Source organism: Gorilla gorilla, chromosome 5 (genome assembly GCF_029281585.2).
Source record: "Gorilla gorilla gorilla isolate KB3781 chromosome 5, NHGRI_mGorGor1-v2.1_pri, whole genome shotgun sequence".
Taxonomy (NCBI): Eukaryota; Metazoa; Chordata; class Mammalia; order Primates; family Hominidae; genus Gorilla; species Gorilla gorilla.
This window is the reverse complement of record NC_073229.2, coordinates 45,870,915-45,891,780: the sequence shown is the minus strand read 5'-3', so window position 1 is coordinate 45,891,780 and position 20,866 is coordinate 45,870,915. Positions and strand designations below refer to the sequence as shown.

The 20,866-nt window shown below is 41.0% G+C and overlaps 1 protein-coding gene across 4 annotated transcripts; it reads left to right on the top strand.

Annotated features, from left to right (window-relative positions):
• The first annotated feature begins 3 nt into the window (after window positions 1-3).
• Window positions 4-17,548, top strand: ZKSCAN4 (zinc finger with KRAB and SCAN domains 4). Of its 4 annotated transcripts, XM_063707430.1 has the most exons (7): window positions 4-57; window positions 6,200-6,424; window positions 7,190-7,673; window positions 9,400-9,547; window positions 11,091-11,173; window positions 12,148-12,271; window positions 13,269-17,548. In XM_063707430.1, exons 3-7 carry the CDS (start codon window positions 7,251-7,253, stop codon window positions 14,129-14,131), a joined length of 1,641 nt encoding a protein of 546 aa, XP_063563500.1. In that variant the 5' UTR covers window positions 4-57; window positions 6,200-6,424; window positions 7,190-7,250; the 3' UTR covers window positions 14,132-17,548. The 4 variants fall into 4 exon arrangements, with proteins under 4 accessions (XP_063563500.1, XP_004043542.1, XP_055246519.1 ...); XM_004043494.5 differs by lacking the exons at window positions 4-57; window positions 6,200-6,424 and having other exon boundaries at window positions 6,931-7,673; XM_055390544.2 differs by lacking the exons at window positions 4-57; window positions 6,200-6,424 and having other exon boundaries at window positions 6,933-7,364.
• Window positions 17,549-20,866: the final 3,318 nt, after the last annotated feature.

Here is a 20,866-nt window from a genome sequence, read left to right as displayed (position 1 = left end):
GCGCGTGTGCTATGTGGGGCGGGCCTTGGCTGCGTGAAGGCTTCTTGTGGGAAGTAGGTAGGATTAGGGTGCGCCTGTTTTTAGGACTTATATTCCCCAACTTGAGCCGTGTGGGAACATAAAAGGACGAATTTGCGTCAATGATCCCCTCTACTGTTGGAACACCCACTTCTCTTTTTCGATTTCGCTTTTACCATTTTGCTTCTCACCCTTTGTTCTTCCCTTTCATTTCCACCTCCTTAACTTTACCCCTCTGTGGAAGATCCCTACCACCAACGCTCCTCCTTTTTTCCTTCCTAAAAAAGGAACTTGTCCACCCTCTTCGTGGAGGAAATATGTTTAATTAATCACTTCCCAACCCCCCTTGTTACCACTGGAAGCAAGAACCAAAACTTCTTTTGGAATCAGTTTGAGCTCACCCTCTAAGCTAGGTGAAGGCCAGAGTCGTACTTTTTTTTTTTTTGGAGACAGGATCTCACTCTGTCGCCCAGGTTGGGGTGCAGTGGCACGATCATGGCTCAGGGCCGACTTGACTTCCTAGGTTCAAGAGATCCTCCCGAGGAGCTGGGACTGCAGGTGCCCACCACCACGCCAGGTTGATTTTTTAAATAATTATTTGTAGAGACCGTTGTCACTTTGTTTCTGAGTCTGGTCTCAAACTCCTGGGTTCAAGCGATCCTCCCACCTCAGCCTTACAAAGTGCTGGAATTACAGGTGTGAGCCACCATGCCCGGCCCAGAGTCATGATTTTAATTATTAAATTCACAGACTTTTCCACCCTAGAAACACACAGAAGCATCCCACTCGATCTTGTAGACAGATGTCTTTCTATCTAGGGAGACTTCTTCAGAAACTTTGTAGTTTGGAAACCACTTTCTCGATACACATTAGATCTCACTCTCAGAAATGATAAACATTTTATGCAAGATCATTTATCTCTCATCTTAAAATGTAAATAGGCATTAACATCATCTTGGTTCTCTCTGATTAAGTTGATCTGCTCAGTTGTTTGACAGCCAGATCAAAACTTAAGAATGATGCCTTCCTGATGCTAGAACTCTAAACAACAAAATGGGGGAAATTAAATTGAATAAGACCAAATTATATCATTTGCTCTAAGTAGAATTTTAGTACTTTGATTGAAGGGGATAAGAATTGGTTCCATACATAAATTATATGAATTTAGGAACTGGTAAACAGCAGGGAGTATTATATGTGAATGGTCACATGTATAGTGAAAATATCATATGGATAGGGTGAGTACTATAGAGTTTGTGTAAGTAAAGAAAATTTTCTTTTGGAGTTATAAACTACTTGATAGGCCAATGAAATGGATATGTCTTACTTGGATAATTGTAAATTTAAGCCATTTAGTATCTGATGTAGACTTGAATTACGAAGCTGGTTGATGAAATACTTCTTTCAGGTAGCGACACAGGAAAATGAAATTTAGAATATATTTTTGATCTTTAGAAAAGTTATGACCTAGACTAGGGGCTGGCAATCCTTTTCTGCAAAAGGCCAATAGTAAATATTTTAGGCTTTGTGGGCCAAGAGGCAAAATTGAGGATATTATTACATACTTTTTTTAAGACAAAATATACATTTATTTTAAATGATAAAGCATAATCAACAATTTGTTCAATTATTCCAAGGAAGAGATAACTGTTTTTTTTTTAATTTTTATTATAAGTTCTGGGATACATGTGTAGAACATGCAGGTTTGTTACATAGGTATACACACGCCATGGTGCTTTGCTGCACCTATCAACCCATCATCTAGGTTTTAAGCCCCACATGCATTAGCTATTTGTCCTGCTGCTCTCCCTCCCATCCTCCACCCCCCACAGGCCCTTGTGTGTGTTGTTCCGCTCCCTGTGTCCATGTGTTCTCATTGTTAAACTCCCACTTATAAGAACATGCAGTGTTTGGTTTTCTCTTCCTGTGTTAGTTTGCTGAGGATAATGGCTTCTAGCTTCATCCATGTCCCTGCAAAGAACATGATCTCATTCCTTTCTTATGGCTGTATAGTATTCCATGGTATATATTACATACTTATAACAAAAGAAAAAGCACATTTTCATTGATGCAATATAATTATATTATTATTCAAACTATAATAATTGAGTATAATTTTGCAATGCATATTTTCTAATGGGAAGAATGAAATTGTTTTTTGGATGAATAACATTTTGCTTAATTAGGGTTCTGCCCTTGTAGGTCAAAAGTAGCCATAGACAATATGTAAGTGAATGAATATGGCTGTGTTCCAACAAAACTTTATAGACACTGAAGTGAATTTCATATGATTTTCACGTTACTAAATTTTATTATTCTTTTGATTTTTCCCCAAGCCATTAAAAAATATAAAGATAATTCCTCACTCAGACCATTAAAAAACAGGCCATGGGGCAATTTTGGTCTGTAGGCAGCAGTTTGCTAACCCCTGACTTAGCAGAAAAAGCAGTGGTGCAAAAAGTATGCTTATAGGGATAAAAATAAATGCCTACCATACCTTTTTAATGGGAGGATGGGCTTTTATTTTCTAAATGTTATTTATAGATGAGCAAATGTTCATTTGCATAGAGCATAGAAATATATTTGAAGAACTTTAAGAAAATAGGGACAGTTTTTGAAATAACAATACATTTTAATTATCAAGGAAAGTACCAGATGTTGAATGCTCAGCTAAAATGGAATTGTTCTCACAGGTAACCTTTTACTACCTTTCTTAAAATTTCTCAAAATTGTTTTTCATAAATCTTTCCTCTAGTTTTTATTTTATTTTATTATTTTTTGAGACAGGGTCTTACTCTGTTGCCCATGCTAGAGTGGAGTGGTACTATCATGGCTCACTGTGTACCCTTGACCTCCTGGGCTTAAGTGATCCTTCCATTTGAGCCTCCTGAGTAGCTGGGACCACAGCTGTGTGCCACCATGCCCAACTGATTTTTGATTTTTTGTAGAACTAGACCCTGTCTCTAGACAGATGTTGCCCAGGCTGGTCTTGAACTCCTGGGCTCAAGTGACCCTCTGACCTCAGCCAGAAAGTGCTAGCATTACAGGCATAAGCCACCATGCCCAGCTCCCAATTTTTATTTTAAAAACTTTCAAACCTACAGAAAAGTTCAAACACCCATATATCATTTACCTAGATTCACTAGTTGTTACAATTTGGTTTCTTACTCAATTGAAAGAAAATTGCAGACATTATGATGCTTCACCTCTAACTGTTTCAGTCATGAATGCATAAAAAGGACATTTTCCTTCATAATCACAATATCATCCTATGCCCTGTCTGAAGTCTCCTTAATCCTATTCTCAGAGTAGTCCCATTAGTTTTCTAATGAAGGATTCTAACTCAAGGTCATCAGGCACCCCTTTCCCTTATCCAACTAGCCCCAGCCTTTACCCCCCAGGGCCCAAAAAAGTAAGCCCAACCAGGACCACCAGGAGTAGGGCCCCATATAAGCCCCTAAAGTCAAACCTATGTCCATTGCAGGAGGTAGCTGATGGAAATGGAGGAACACTTAGAGTACATGGGGCATTGTCTATCTCTAATTTGGCTTTATACAAGGAAAAATTTGGCCAGTTTTCAGAGAATCAAAAAAAAAAGGTTTATACATTTTACCATATTCTTTAATTTAACTTGTCATGACTTGCAAGTATTGTCATTTGCTTGCTGTGCCATGAAAAGAAAAAAGGTAAGGAAAAATTGTGTGGTTAAGCCAGTCATTTATGACAAGGTTATAGAAATAACTCAGGGAAAATGAGAAAATCCCACTCTATTTCAGGGTCATTTTGGTGAAACACTCAGGAAATATACTAATGCAGACTCAGACTCCCAAAAAGGACAAGCTCTCCTAGGTATGCATTTTATTACTCAATCTGCCCCTTATACTAGGAGGAAGCTATAAAAAGCAGCAATAGGACCTCAAACCCCTATGAGCCATTTAAATATGGCCTTTAAAGTTTACAACAATAGGGACAGGGCAAAAGAGATTTAACAATAGCCAAAAAGTGCAATTATTAGCAAATGCTTTAAGTCCCCTGACCCCTGAGGGTTACCCATCCTGAAATAGTGTCACAAGATGGGTGTCTGGAATGCCCAGAGAAGAGCCCCTGACTTGCCAGCCCAAATGTGTAGGTTATTTACTAGCCAAACAAGATGGAGTCTGTGCAATTATTAATAAAACCTGCTGCACATGTAGTAACAACTCTGAACAGGTTGAATTTAACATTCACAAGATCTATAAGCAAGCTACCGGGTTACATATCTATAATCAGGGCACTGAACCCAACTATATCTGGTCAATTATCAGAAGTGCCATACAAAGTCTCACCTAGTTTTTATCTCTCCTAGGACCTTTAATAGCCGTCTTGTTATTACTAATCTTTGGCCCTTGCTTGTTTAACGTCTTTATAAAATCTGTGTCTTCTAAATTACAACAGTTCCAGATAAAGAAAATGCTGTCGCAGGGCTTCCAACCCATCCCATCTACTGACCCAGAAAATAAAAGCATCCTGCCTTTAGATATGGTATCCAGAGATTTTTACTCTTCCAGTGCTAGGCAGGGTCTATGCCCATAAACTAAGCAGGAAGCAGTTACAGAAGATGGACCACTGCCCTTCTGCAGCCTGCTTAAAATTAAGAAGGCATATCTAATCTCTGAGGGAGGAATGAGGTAGGAGGCAGAATTCAACTCCAGAAGTGGGGCTCCAACACCTGACCAAATTGAGGACTAGCTAAAAGAGGGAAGAGGCAGTATCACCTCTCCACCAGACATACCCACCAGTGTGCAATGTCAGTTTACCATTGCCATGGCAACACAGGGAAGTTGCCACCCCTTTCCATGGCCATGACCAAGTGACTCAGAAGTTAATACCCCTTTTCTAGAAATTTCTGCATAATCTGGTGCTTAATTTGCATATAATTAAATGTAGGTATAAATGTGACTGCAGAACTGCTTTTGAGCTGCTAGTCTGAGCACACTGCCTAGGGGGTAGCCCTGCTCTGTAAGGAGCAGTACTTCTGCTGCTGTACACTGACACTTCAATAAAAGTTGCTGCCTAATACCACTGGCTTGCCCTTGAACTCTTCCCTGGGCGAAGTAAAGCATCCTTTTGAGCTAAGCCCTAATTTTGGGGCTCACTTGTCCTGCATCATTCTGTTCTATAGAATGTCCCACATGCTGGATTTGGCTGATTGATTTTTTAAAGTGTCATTTAATTCCTTAACTCTCAAACTCACCTGCATGTTGGAATCACCTAGGAAAGTTGGCCAGGCGTGGTGGCTCACACCTGTAATCCCAGCACTTTGGGAGGCTGAGGTGGGCAGATCACTTGAGGCCAGGAGTTTGAGACCAGCATGGTGACGCATGTCTGTAATCCCAGCTACTCGGGTGGCTGAGGCACTAGAATCACTTGAACCCAGGAAGTGGAGGTTTCAGTGAGCCAAGATTGCGCCACTGCACTCCAGCCCTGGGTGACACAGCAAGACTCTGTAGTAAAACAAACAAAAACAACCAAAAAATGTTATTAATGCCTGAGTCCCATCCTGTGACATTCTGATTTAATTGATCTTGGTTGCAGCCTAGGTATCAGGATGTTTTAAAAGCTCCCCAGTGATTCTGTGTGACACAGAGTGTGAAAACTGCTAACTTAACTTATTTCTGTAAATATTTGGATCTGGAAAAGTACTTAGATTCAAGTTCACTTATAAGGATACTTCATGGGCAGTGCCCTCTACCTTCTGTGGTAGCTCATCAAGAGAAAGATATTTTGTAGTATTTTTCATTTGCAACAGTCTTTGGGACTTCTCATTTTCTTAAGTTATGTTATTTCTTAATCCTTGGAATGTAGAGGCATAGGCAAAGAAAGAAAAACTCAGGAAAGTACTGACATGATATTTTTTCCCCTCATAAACTACTGAACTTGCATTTTGTAGCTTCTCCATTCCACTGGGCAGAAAGGGGCTTACTGAAGTGTCCAGTCAAATAACTTACAGTCAATTATGGCTTAAAATCGAGTCCCATCTAGTTCAAAGAATTCTCAGGGCTTTCTTCTATTATAGGATAGGCCTAGTTTATCACATGCCAGGCACTGTTCTAAGCACTTTACACAAGAGTGCTCGCAACATTATCTAATCCCTAGTAATGCCTACAACATCCCTATCTACCATTACTTTCCCTATTTACAGATTGGAAAAGTCGGGCACAGGGAGGGTAAGCCAGGATTACACAGGTAACCTGGCTACCTGCGTATCTAGCCACTGTGCTTGACTGTGATTGGGGGCTGGGAAGAAACAGGAAGGAAGAAAGCAAAAGAGAATGGGGTCCCTGAAGCCAGAGACTAGAGAGTTTCTGGAGGTGGAGAGCAGCATAAGCCTGATTGCCAGAGAAGCAGCCATGGAATGTGCAAAGTGGTGAGTGGGGGAGTGGGACAGTGTGTTGAGGATTAGTGGGAGGTGAGGGCTACAGTCAGGGTGGGGAGGAGTAGTCTGGCCTTAAGGAGGAGGAAAAAAAGTGACAGATTAAGGGGGTGAGTGGGGAAGGACCAAGGGCAGCCACTGCTCGCTCCAGGCAAGTGCCTGGTGATGTGTTCTGCTGCTTTGATGTTTCTGAGAGAGACTAAAGGTCCCCCTGCCAGGGTTCTTGGGGCTCTGGGGAATCCCTGCTTTCCAGCTCAATTTTAGTGTCAATTTTATGCCAGCTGCTTAAGCAAGCTTTACACAGGAAAGAAATATGAGCCACAGCGGCATCCTTCCAGGATTTAAAGGCTCAGTCCTATTTCTTATGATCCAAGGTCTGTCATCCTTTCCTTCTCTATCCCTTAACTGCCTTCCCTTGCGTGGAGGTAAGGACAGGGTAGCTAATGGGTTAATTCGGAGACAACCACCGAGAGAAGCTTCCTAGAGAGCCCAGGAAGTGGCCTTAGTTCCCATCGAGGCTTCCTGTGCCCCAGCCTCAACTTCCCTCCTATGTCTGGAGAGTGATCACTTTCACTCCCAAAGACATCCTTTGGCGATACTTACTGTGGGATTCAGAGTGGGGTGCAGAGGACGACCCTGCAAAGGCACGGACTATAAGAGAGATCTGTGCAGCTGCGCCTCAGGGGGTGTCCTGGGCCCCTGGGCATGACAGGAGGGGGACCACTTGCAGTTCTACTGGAAAATTTACCACCTTTCCAGAATCCTCTGAAGATATACAGGTCGCAACTAGAGTGAGACCCGAGTACTGCCTTGGGTCAGAATGGCTAGAGAACCGAGAAAAAACGCAGCCCTGGACGCCCAGTCTGCAGAAGACCAGACGGGGCTCCTGACCGTGAAGGTGGAGAAGGAGGAAGCCTCCGCCTTGACGGCGGAGGTGAGCGCACCCTGCAGCCCTGCTCGGGGCCCCGAACGCTCCCGCCAGCGCTTCCGAGGCTTCCGCTACCCGGAGGCTGCGGGCCCCCGCGAGGCGCTGAGCCGGCTCCGAGAACTCTGCGGACAATGGCTGCAGCCTGAGATGCACAGCAAGGAGCAGATCCTGGAGCTGCTGGTGCTGGAGCAGTTCCTGACCATCCTGCCGGGGAATCTGCAGAGCTGGGTGCGGGAGCAGCATCCAGAGAGCGGGGAGGAGGTGGTGGTGCTATTGGAGTATTTGGAGAGGCAGCTGGATGAGCCGGCGCCGCAGGTAGAAAGAACAGGTTTAGTATCTGAGCGCTGTGGTCTGTTTCCTCCTGAAATCCCAGATCGGAGTGAGGGGCATTCCTTTAAGATCCAGGAGTTCTTCATCTCTTTTTGTACTGTGAACCTCCTTGGCAGTAAGGTGAAGTCCCTGGACTGCTTCTCAGAATTATATTTTTAAATATATAAAGAAACTATAAAGGATTACAAAAGAACACAACTATATTGACATACAGTTAGCAAAGAATTAAATTTGTATTAAAGTCATATATGTGGATTTTTATTACTGCACTAAATAATAAGACCTAGGGACAGGGCTTATAATTGGCAATTTCAAAATGGTGATAAGCATCTATTTGCCTGGTTGTAATGTGGTGTGAAAACGTGCAGGTTTTGTTGGTGACAAAGTCCTGGGTACTGCTTATGCTACCTTGATTTGTTGCTTCCATTCATAATTGAAGGAAATGTTAACTCTCTCTTAAAGACCAGTAAAAATAAGATTAGTTTTTGTCCTTTCTAAGTTCATGGACCACTTGGGAGAAAGTCCATGGGCCACTGGTTATGAACCTCTGGTAGAAAGTGGGCCTATTTTTACCTCCATGTTCTTCCCTGTTTTATGAGGGACTGTTTCCTCTTTGCATCGTCCTGTGTCCCTGTGCACACAACTTCAGAGGACCTGTGTGGCCAAATCTTCTAACTGGTGGGCTGGATACCAAGGTTCTTGACTTAGGTCTATTGCACGCAAGCCCTGTAGCAGTGGGAAGTCATTGCAAATCTCTTAGCTTCATTCTTCATAAAATATGTGGGAAAATCTGAGCTGCACGTGAGACAGTAACTTGAAAACTGTAATTTAACTATCAATGTCTGGAAGGAAACCTGCTTTTAATGAGGACATAACTATGTGCCAGGCCCTGTGTTAGGTGATGTCACATACTGTGATCTTATTTACTGGTCTCCAAAACCTCATAAAGTAGAAATTATTATCTTCATTTTTCAGATTAGAAAATATATTAGTATTCTTTGAGAATTTGGCACCAGTGTCCAAAGGGTTTTCGTAAACACACAGATGTATATAATGAGGGAGCCTAGAGTAATGGTAAGAACACGGGATCTGGAGTCATTCTGTCTGAGCTCCCATCCTAGCATTGCCACTTATTAGCTGGGTGACATGGGCAAGCTGCTTAAACACTGTCCACCCTTGGCTGGGTGCAGTGGCTCACGCCTGTAATCCCAGCACTTTGGGAGGCTGAGGCGGGCGGATCACCTGAGGTCGGGAGTTCGAGACCAGCCTGACCAACATGGAGAAACCCGGTCTCTACTAAAAGTACAAAACATTAGCCGGGCGTGGTGGCACATGGCTGTAATCCCAGCTACTAGGGAGGCTGAGGCAGGAGAATTGCTTGAACCCCGGAGGCGGAAGTTGCGGTGAGGTGAGATCATGCCATTGCATTCCACCCTGGGCAACAAGAGTGAAATTCCGTCTCAAAAAAAAAAAACAAAAAAACCAACAACAACAACAAAAATGCTGTCCACTCAGGAGAGAGGATCAGGGCCACATCTCCGTTTTCAGCAACTTATCATAAAAATCCAAAATAATAGCTCATAGGGTTGTTATCTATATTAATTGTGTTAATATCATAAGGCTTGTAGAAACAGTGCCTAGAAAATAGAAATCACTTGCACATGGAAAACATAGAAATGTTGGGTAGATAACTAAAAATCGTGACTTCTAGGTTCCCGTTGGTGACCAGGGGCAAGAACTGCTCTGTTGCAAGATGGCACTATTGACACAAACTCAAGGGTCTCAAAGTAGCCAGTGCCAGCCAATGAAGGCTCTGTTCAAGCATGAATCTCTGGGATCCCAGCCCTTACAAGACAGAGGTGAGTATTCTCTTCTGGGTTGTATGAATTCTATAGACTTCATCCAATTTCATTTAAGGATCAACTAAAAGATCCATTTACAGTTACTTTATATACTCATCACAGAGAGACTGTATTTTAAGACTGAGACTAAGAGAAATTTCAAACAATGGTGAAAAACTTTCCTAACCAAACTAGGACATAGTAAATCTGATTTTATTAAAATTGATGTCTAGAAAGAATCGGTTTTTTAAACAACATGGTGATCTCCATTCATTAGATATATTTAGGGAGCCTTCATCTATGGTAGCCAGTGTTGTAGGCACTGGGGAGAGAGCCACCAATAAGACAGAATTCTTGCTTTGATGGAGCTTACATTCTAGCAGGGAGGATAGCAAATAAATTAATAATATAATTTTAGATATTGTTAAGTGCTATGAAGAAAATAAGGCAGAATTTGTAAAGCCAGCCAGAACATTCCAGAGATAGTAGGACTGCTGCAAATAGAAGAGTGTAAATCTAAACCCTGTAAAGCCTGTGACTAGAAGAGTGAAAATCACTTAATAGGAAGCAGCTGTGTGTTCCATGCTGTTCCTCATCTGCTGTGAACATCTGGGCCGATTCCTAAGACATACAACACTTGGACATGCCATCCAACATGCAATCTTTATTTCTCAGCAGAGTTTCTGGCCTAAACCAACTTATTTTCTGCCCCTTGCAAATTGACTTATTGTAGGGAAACCTAAGGTTTCTTCTACTTCTGAGTCTGAGCAAGTTCTATTTAAGCAGTCTTCCAGTCTTCCATTGCCTCCTTTCTGGACCCAGCCTTATTTGACTCCTCCTAGTTTTTATTTTTCTTTTTTCTTTTCTTTCTTTTTTTTTTTTTTGAGATGGGGGTCTCACTCTGTTATCCAGGCTGGAGTGCAGTGGTGAGACCTTGTCTCACTGCAACCTGTCTCCCAGGCTCAAGCAATCCTCCCACCTCAGCCTCCTGAGTAGCTGGGACCACAGGCCCATGCCACTACACCTGCTAATTTTTTGTAATTTTGGTTCAGACAGGTTTCTCCAGGTTGCCCAGGATGGTCTCGAATTCTGGAACTCAGGCAACCCACCTGTCTCAGCCTCCCAAAGTGCTGCGATTACAGGGATGAGCCACTGTGCCTGGCCTCCTCCTAGTTTTTCATACCTGAAGTGGAAAGCATCCTAATATCTACTAAAGACATTTTAACCAAAACAAAACAAAAACAAAAAACCCTCTTTACTCCCCATCTCCTAGCAAAATTCAAAACCCAAAGGTCTTCAAATGGAAAGCTTTGTTATGTTGCATTCATTTCACCACTCCTACCAACGATTCTGCACGTGGTTTTTGTATATCTGCAGAGTGCACCAGACTTCTTTCGTCCCTAGGGCTGGAGCTGGTGGGAATCAGGCATTTTTGAAAGGAACACATTCTGTATAAACTTATTGGCAAGAACTTACTGACCCAGTTTTTGAACTTGGATTTTGCAAGGTGGGGAGGCTGAATACTAGGGTAGTTCTCATCCAGAGCTTCTTTCTTTCTTAGTTCTCCAGGTTCCTGGGCTTGCCCAGGGAGGGTGCTGCAGAGAAGATGCAATGGTAGCTTCCAGACTCACTCCAGGGTCCCAGGTGAGCTGGAGCTCCTCTCCCTCCCCAGCGCCCCATACCTTTCACTACTGTTGGGCTCCGCATTAAGTTCCTCCCTCCCCAGTCCTACCCCACCCCTATCCTAGATCTACATGAATTTGAGTTTTCTCATCTATCCCAAAGTTGCATATAATTGTCCACCTTCATTTTGGTGCCCACCTAAGAGGACTTTCCTGTTTCACAACAACCTTGGAGTTTTCTTTGTACTTCTCAGATCTTTCCTCCTACATTTCTTCGGTCAGCCTCTTCCTCATTGTGATTTTTCTCCTTCAACAAGGGCAGTTCCGCAAAAGCAAACTGAAGGTTTTGTTGGGATGGTCATTCTGTTTTGCTTTTTAAGATACAATAAGCTGTGCTGTTGGTGAGGGATATAAAGGCCTGGCCCTTGCCCTCAAAGAACTTATACTTGAAAGGTCAGATAAGGCATAGTTATCTTGAAGTTATTTATATTACAATATGAACAATCTTTTCTCAACCTAGATTTCAATTTACTACTCAGCCTTTCCTGTCCTGCTTGAAGATCTCAGTGTTTGAGGCTGTGTAGTATCCTTTTTTTCCCCTAATTTTTCTCACTTCAGTTCTAGATTTCATTGTATTTTTGAAGCTATTAATGTAAATGAACCCCTACTCTCACTTTGCCAAAGCATACTGCAAATCTTTTGAAAATTTTGGACATAGTTCCATTCCTTTTGCTGCACTGACCCTTGTCTTCCAAACCTTTTTACTTTCTGGACTGTTTAGATATTTATATGAAAGTACTTATCCTAAAATGTGTGTAATATTTCTTTCATTTGGCAGGTTTTCTTGATTAAGATGTTATTAGAGATAAAGCTAAATTGGTGTAGGTGTGCCACACTTGCTCCTTTTTAAAGAGCCTCTTTAAAGGGGATGTTCATTCTTTGCTTTGGGGGTAATTTTGGGCAAGAGGAGCTAGTTAGGACTACCTATTGTTTTAGGGGTTGCTGAAAATGGAAGATGTGGCCCTGACCCTCACTCCTGGGTGGACACAGCTGGATTCATCTCAGGTGAACCTCTACAGAGATGAAAAGCAGGAGAACCATAGCAGCCTGGTCTCCCTTGGTAAGACTGAGACACTAATTTGTCTTAAGATTTCTTGGCATTCTTTGCGTATTAGAACCTATTGGGCTGTTAGAAGCTGTTAAGCCCCCATTATGTTTGGATTCAGAATCACCATTCCTGAAAGCCTGTTACTGACTACTAGCTCCTTACTCCTTCTGACCTTGCTTTCTCCTCTGTCATGCCAGTGTTCTAGTTAGGATAAGTGGGGTGAAATTGACACAACTCCTTGTACAGGTCTGGCTCATAGGAGATGCTCAGTAAATGTTGATGTCCTCTTGTTCCTATCCCTGACTGAAGAGGAAAGCTGGGGCGGGGTGGGGGCGGGGGGGGGCCTCTTCAGGAAATGGGCCATGGATTCAGAACGTGAGAGCCAGAAGCAACCTTAGACATCAACTACAGACCCTGACCTTAGGGGTGAGGGTGCAGAGGCGTAGATTACCTCACTTGTTTGAAATCTCATAGCTTATTTGTGGCACAGTGGGGGCTCTACCTCAGAACTCCTAGCGCCAATGCCAGTTCTGTTTGAGAGCTTTGCCTCTGCCTGGGGCACAGTTAGAGATGACGGTCCATGTCATTGATCCATCACCAATTTCTTTGCTTTTGCCATTTCTTGCAGGTGCTTCAGAAATCCTTCCACTTGCCCTGTTACTGTCACCCTCTGCTCACCCCTTTCAAAATCTAATCCTAGGTGCATGGCCCTGCTTACTATTCTTAGAGCTTAGAACCACCACATATGTCCCCTGCATAGTCCTGGGTCCTCACCATTTTCCCTCCACTCCCAGTTTGTACCCTTCCAATGGCCCCATTCTCATTCTCAGGTCTCCTTCCTCCCCAGCACCCCTGTTCTCCCCTTTTATTCCCATTCTTATTCTAGCACTTAAATCCTCATCCTGGGCATATATAGACTTCTGTAATTCTTGCCTCCCTAGTACTCATCACAGAGCTTTCCTCCCATGGCAGGGCATAACCCACAGTTGCCGGCCATTTGTTGTTTCAGGTGGTGAAATACAGACTAAGAGCAGGGACTTGCCTCCAGTCAAGAAGCTTCCAGAAAAGGAGCATGGGAAGATATCATGCCACCTGAGGGAAGACATTGCCCAGATTCCTACACATGCAGAAGCTGGTGAACAGGAGGGCAGGTTACAAAGAAAGCAGAAAAATGCCATAGGGAGTAGGCGACATTATTGCCATGAATGTGGAAAGAGTTTTGCTCAAAGTTCAGGCCTGACTAAACACAGGAGAATCCACACTGGTGAGAAACCCTATGAATGTGAAGACTGTGGAAAGACCTTCATTGGGAGCTCTGCCCTTGTCATTCATCAGAGAGTCCACACTGGTGAGAAGCCATATGAGTGTGAAGAATGTGGTAAGGTCTTCAGTCACAGCTCAAACCTTATCAAACACCAGAGAACCCACACTGGGGAGAAGCCCTATGAGTGTGATGACTGTGGGAAGACCTTCAGCCAGAGCTGCAGCCTCCTTGAACATCACAAAATTCATACTGGGGAGAAGCCATACCAGTGCAATATGTGTGGCAAAGCCTTTAGGCGGAATTCACATCTCCTGAGACATCAGAGGATTCATGGTGATAAAAATGTTCAGAATCCTGAGCACGGGGAGTCCTGGGAAAGTCAGGGTAGGACGGAAAGCCAGTGGGAAAATACTGAGGCTCCCGTGTCTTATAAATGTAATGAGTGTGAGAGAAGTTTCACACGGAATAGAAGTCTTATTGAACATCAAAAAATCCACACTGGTGAGAAACCCTATCAGTGTGACACATGTGGAAAAGGTTTCACTCGAACTTCATACCTTGTTCAACATCAGAGAAGCCATGTAGGGAAAAAAACTCTTTCACAGTGACCCATGGTATTCATGCCAACATTGGTGCTCATTTGTCACTGAACTGAATCCACCCTGGAGCCCTTAATGGTTACAGAAATTCTGGACCAGGGCTTTATTTACCACTATACATCATTGGGTATTGGAAAATGTAGTCTGGCTGAGATGATGAGTTATCTTCTACATTCTAGAAAGTGATTGGAAGAAGTCATTTGATAGGAGGCCATGGGAGAGTGGTCTGGAAGTTGTAGGACCTAAAATAGTTTGTTCTCACCCAGTGTATTTAAATGGCCTTCTGGACTTGTTAATTGCCCTCAGCCAGCACTTTAGGACATCTGGTTGGATGGCTCTGATGTGGGGGGCTGCTGCTCTGACCATTCATTTTGCCTCTAATGAATCTTTCACAAATTGGTCAGATCCATGAGGTCTTTTACTCTTCTTTGTGCCTTGTATGATAGGTGCTAATAAACATTTATTAAATGTACCAGTAAAATGGCCTTTGTAGCTCCAAAAATTTGATGTTGTCTATATTTCTGAGAAATTTCTAACTTATGCCATTTGAATTTATGTATTATTCTCTGAGGTTCTAGATTCTGGGCCAATCTAGTGTATTTGTTGCCACGTACATACTGTTTTCAGAATTGGGGTGGGGGAATCCATATTTCTCTACCATGATAGTAGAGATGAGAAGAATGCCTTAAACAGCTTCTTTATCATTAAGACATTGTGAGATTGCTCCATCCATAGAACTCCACTGTTTGGTCAATGTTAATTATGTTAGTTTACATTAATTTTGCTACTCTTTAGGGGGAATCTTTCACATTCAGGTAAATAAAAATCAACTTATTGAGTTAGATCAAAATGATTATTATGAATTTTGAACACATTCTGTAACGCTTACCATCTTGTTTCTTACCTTTTAGTTATCTTGGGCCGACCAAGTGCTAAGACGTCATCTGTGTCCCTCTTCCCCAGTTTATAGCTGACTGTGCATCAAGGCTTATGCCAGCTAAGCTTAAACTTTCTCCAGGTCCGAAGATTCATACCAAATATTTATAATTATTATTCATGGTTTCAAAACTGCCCTGTCAGTTGGGGACAGGAAGATCAGGTTAGAGGCAGCCTATGAGGATAGAAACTCACATCTGAGTGGTAGGAGAAAATGTATCTGTTCAGGCTGGGTGCCATGGCTTACACCTGTAATCCCAGCACTTTGGGAGGCTGTGGCGGGCAGATCACATGAAGTCAGAAGTTTGAGACCAGCCTGGCCAACATGGTGAAACCCCATTTCTACAAAAAATACAAAAATTAGCCAGGCATGGTGACACACGCCTGTAATCCCTGCTACTTGGGAGGCTGAGGTAGGAGAATTGCTTGAAACTGGGAGGTGGAGGTTGCAGTGAGCCGAGATGGTGCCACTGCAGTCCAGCCTGGGTTTCAGAGTGAGAGTCTGTCTCAAAAAGAAAAAAAAAAAAAAAGAAAATGTGTCTGTTCAGAAGCACATTGGGAATCCTAGGTATCTGATGAAAAAGATTGTACAATATCCAAAGTGTTGATATGTGATGTCAAGGCTCAATGCTGTGAGTTATTCACAAGAATAAGAATTTTTTGATATCTTCTGCTTTCACCCAAATCACCTGCGATGCTTAAAGACTGATTTCTTCTGAAGTGCTCAAGTGCCTATTACCATCTTCCAGCATTGCCAGACTGTCATGAATGGGTTCTGCTTCTGAAGAAATCCCTGACCATGTTTTATTCAGTCACCAGCATGGTGTTCTTGTCTATCCTCAAATACCCTTTCTGGATTTCTCCTCTGAAATACCACAGGCTGACCAGAGACTTACAAAACCGTAGAGCTCTCCCTTTATTAATTCCCTACAATCTTTTATTGCCTTCATTATCTCCTTTTCAGTCTAATTTAAAACTTCTTTAGAATTCCAAAGTTCTGTAGACTTTCTCCTCTCAATCTTTTCTAGCCTTTTCAAATTTCTTTAAAATTAGCTTTATTTATGTTATTTCCACAAAGCTAGCCATTTCCTTTTCTCCTTTTTCACTTCTCCTAAATATTTGCTAAATAGCTCTGATTTTACACACTCAAACTCATTACAGACAACTCTGTTAACTTTTCTGTGATATTTGTTTCTGATGTTACATGAAGAGATATATGTGAAAGCCTTTTACAAACCAGAAAGCATTATACAAATATAACTTCCTGAGATTAACTAAGGACCACTGTGCCTCCTTTCACTCCTGCGCCTCCAAGCCTAAAAGTCTTCTCTGTAGAGGAGGGAAATATTGTAGAAAAGTACTTTTCAGTGTCTGCTATGCTAGAAAAGGGAAGAAATAAAGCCTCTATTTGTGTGTGTGTGTGTGTGTGTGTGTGTATACACACTTAGGCTTAGGTCTTTAGTACAGTCAGGTTGGTAAGACTTGCACACAAATAAGGCAGTGTAATGATAAATGCCTTATGAGTGGTAAACTGAGGCTTGTAGAAATTCAGAGAAGGAAAAGGATGCTTCCAGCTGTGCAAGCTGTTATTATATGGACAGGGTGACATGTTAGAAAGCTGAATGGACTCACAACAACTTTGTCCAATTGAGTAAATAAAGCAAGTTTTAAGAGATAGGGACATTGTAGGGGCCTTCATTGCCAGAGCAAAAAGTTTAAATTTTATTCAGTAAGCACTGGGGAGCCATGATATTTTATAATCAAAATATTATCTAGGAAACTTTATCTGGTGTATTATGTAATATCAAATAAAATCATTTTGCTTACAGTCTTTTAGATACTCCACTTTTGTATAAAACAGTGGTATGTGTTTATAAATAGCTGAATTATAAAATGAGTTTATCTGTAGCCTATTGAAAGGATGGCCAAAAAAGTTATTTTCCAATGAAATTAGATCCAGTAAAGTAAACTACTTAGTTAAGATATAAGCAGTATGTAAAGCACAATAAAATGCCACTTTTCATATTTTCTTAAATTGCTTTTAGGAATTTTAGTGGTGACTAGTCTGCCATTCTATTTCATTTCTGTAACTGAAGCAGCGCAGAAATCTTCTATTTTCTTTTTTCTCCCTTTGCTTAAATAGTAACTGGTTATAGCACTTTTTCTACTTCGATAGAATGAATGGTTATAATGAAAAAAGCTTTTGATGAATGGCACTCTTGGATTTGTTCTTAATTTTGGCAAAGATGTATATAATTCTGCAAAAGACTTTCTCTGCCTCTTCCTTTAGTGAGAGAAAAAAAAAAAGGTAAGAATGACAACTTACCTCCTAGGATTCTGAGGATCTGCTTATACAAATAAGAAGTGCTAAGTAAAAACTCTGAAAATGTTGCTAATTGGTAGAGAAATGGAGATTAACACTTTGTTAATGGAAACCTCCATATAAAGGAATTATAATTGTTTAATAATAAAGACTATATTTTAAAAGTGTCCTGTAACTATTTGACAGTATTGGTCTTCTTATCTTCTAATAATTTCCCAAACCTATCTGGTACCATTTCCTCAATTATTCATGATAAGAACTTTAACCACTAATTCAATTCAATTTATCTACTTTTCTCTAAACACCTGTTTTAGTCCATTCTTTGTTTTTCCTCATGATAGTCAAAACTGGGTCTGATAGATTCAAATGAGGAAGCTTTATTTTTCAGTCAGCCTTGTATAAGTAGTGTCTATTTTGTACATTTCAAAGGGAGTTGCTATGACAGAAATTTTTCGAGATGGCTACTTTCCAGGACTACTTTCTTGTGAACTTTTTTGTTATGTATCATGTTCCCTTATTATAGAAGTATCCTTCCATTGTTGTATTTACTCAGATTTCTTACTTGGTTTCTGGCATTTGCAGTCCCCTTCTATTTACAATGTCAACCTATGACCCTGGATTTGAATGCAGCAAGATTTCCTGGACTCCTTTCCCAATTAATGGTTGAACATTGGGGTATACTCCTGCCTGCTTTATGTATTTTGTTGAATTGGAATATTACCCAAAATCCTCTGCACATTTTTTCAAATTCCCGTTTTTACTGCCATTTCTAAGGTTGGTACTTCAAGGTTTTCAGGGATCTAGGAAAGCAATCCTAATGTAACGTATTTGTAAACAAGTAATAAACCATATGATTATTCCTTTCCTCTGACTGAATTCTTAAATAGATAATGGATTGCATAATTTCCAAACTGTCAGAAAATAACTATCATTTCAGGTATTAACTAAAGCATTAAAACCTTTAACAATTTTCTCCCTTTTTTCTCTCCCACCAGTTCTGCCCATAAGCATTGGGAGCTTGGGAAATGGAGTTTGTAGCCTTACAGACACACCTAGAGCACAGGGTATACAAGGCCTGCTGCGGGGCTGAGAGATATGAGGGATACAAGAGATAGACGAGATATATGACTGGCTTTTCACTGTAACCTCAGCACCTAAAAGAGTTCCTCTTAGATCAGTGAATGTGGAAATTGGCTGACTCAACTTTTTCTTTTGTACTGTTTAAGTAAATCAAGATGCCTTGACAGCCAAAGTATTTGCATATCTGCTTCCAGAAATACTAGGCTTTCCCTATTTCTAAACAAGTTATGTATTCCTAACCATTCATTCAACAACCCCCAATTGCTTATGTCATGTCTATGCTCAGGCACTAAGGAAATAAAGATGAACAAGATGTTGTCTTTGCCCTGGAAAAGCTTGAGAGCTACTCTCTATTTTTACCTGCTAGGTTTTGATTTGTAGCTTACTTTTAAGGTAGATTCAGAAGCTGATCATTTCTCACCACCTCCACTGCTATCATCCTGATCTGAGCCACTCTTGCTCTCCCATGATTATCACTATGGAAGCCTACAAATGAGTCTCCTTACAGTTTCTTCTCAATATATCAGTCAGAGTAACCCTTTTTAAATTCCTGCATAATCTAAGTGGGATCACACACATCATTCTTCCACTCAAAACCCTGCAATGGTTTCCATTTTCACCAAAATTAACAGCCCAAGCCCTTACAGAAGTAGGCAAGGCTCTTCACAGTCTGCCTTCACATTACCTCTCTGACCTCAACGTTTCTTTTGTGTTTTGTTTTTTGTTTCTGTTTTTGAGGCAGGGGTCTCACTCTGTTGCAATTTACCTATATAACAAACCTGTGCATGTACCCCTGAACCTAAAATAAAAGTCTAAAAAGAAATACTTAAAGTGTTGAAGAATACAACTGTCAATCTTCTGAGCAGACTGAGTTAATAAGGGCTCTCTAACTTACTGCAGACACATAGAAACTACCATTCAGGGGTGACGGTTAAATGAAAACATGTTAACACAAAGCCTGAGAGAATCTGCAGTTGCTAAACAAACCACTGAAACATGTGCTTCAGTGAGAAGAAAAATGAATCTTCCAGAAAGCCCCAGTGAGTAAAACCAATTTGTTAAAATGTATACATGGAAATCTAGTTAATCATTGATGATAAAAATCCAATAATAACAACAATGATAATAACAATGATCACTTTGGGGGAAAGAAAGCTTAAAAACAAGTAGAAATAAAATATTAATCAATAATGTTATGTAATATTGGAGGGGGTTGATAGGAGGCATTCCAAGTTTTGGATAATATGGAGAAGGGTGAGGAAAGAGATTAGTTTCATAATCTCACAAGCCAGGTGGGCATATGGACATTTTATGCCCATGTGTAAATGTATAGTTTTCAAACATGTAAATAGGGGGAAAATAAGAAAATATAACCAACACAAGACAGGAACTAACAAAAAATCAAAGAAAGATCATGAAAAACAGAATGACAAAATCAGGTGGTGGAAATAAATCAGTAATCATAACAAATATCTATGGATGAAATGGATTCACAGTTATAAGATTTGGACATAAAAATATTGTAAAAGGATATTAAAATCAATTTAAAAAACATACTGCTTAGGAATGCATATATATGAAATAAAATTATATATAAAAAAGGAAAGCAAGAAATGATAAAATTGGGATTCAGGATGATGTTCCTGCAACTGGAAGAAGTCAGGTAGCTGAAATAAGGAGTACCAAATGATTAGATGTATATGTGGTTTTCAAGGTCTTTTGTTTTGAATGGCAAGTTAAAGAGTGCTAATTTAATTATTAAAAATAACTACTTAAATTAAGAAAGCAATAATCAAAAGCATGCCATTCGTGGGCTGACATTGTTTGTATCTGTGTCCCCATGAAATTTCATGTCAAATTGTAATCCTCAATATCGGAAGCAAGCCCTAGTGAGAGGTGATTGGATCATGAGGGTGGGTTTCTCATGAATGGTTTAGCACTATCCCCCTTGGTACTGTCCTTGCAATAGTGAGTTCTTGTGAGATTGGGCTGTTTAAAAGTGTGTGGCATTTTCCCCCTCTCTTTCTTGCATCTGCTCTGGCTATGTGACATGCCCACTCCCTTTTCACCTTTCGCCACGATTGTAAGCTTCCTGAGGCCTCCCCAGAAGCCAAGCAGAGCCGGCATCATGCTTCCTGTACAGGATACAGAACCATAAGGCAATTAAACCTCTTTTCTTTATAAATTACCTAGTCTCAGGTACTTCTTTAGAGCAATGAGAGAATAGACTAATACATGGACCAATGATATTAGCGTGTTATGGATCACATAAAGGAATATAAATAATACAATTCTGTGCACTTGATATCCAAAGGAAATCATTTTTAAAATGCAAAGGGGTGAGAAAGAGATACTAAGCTAATAATCTCTAAAAGATTTTGGCCTAGTTACATTAATATCAGACC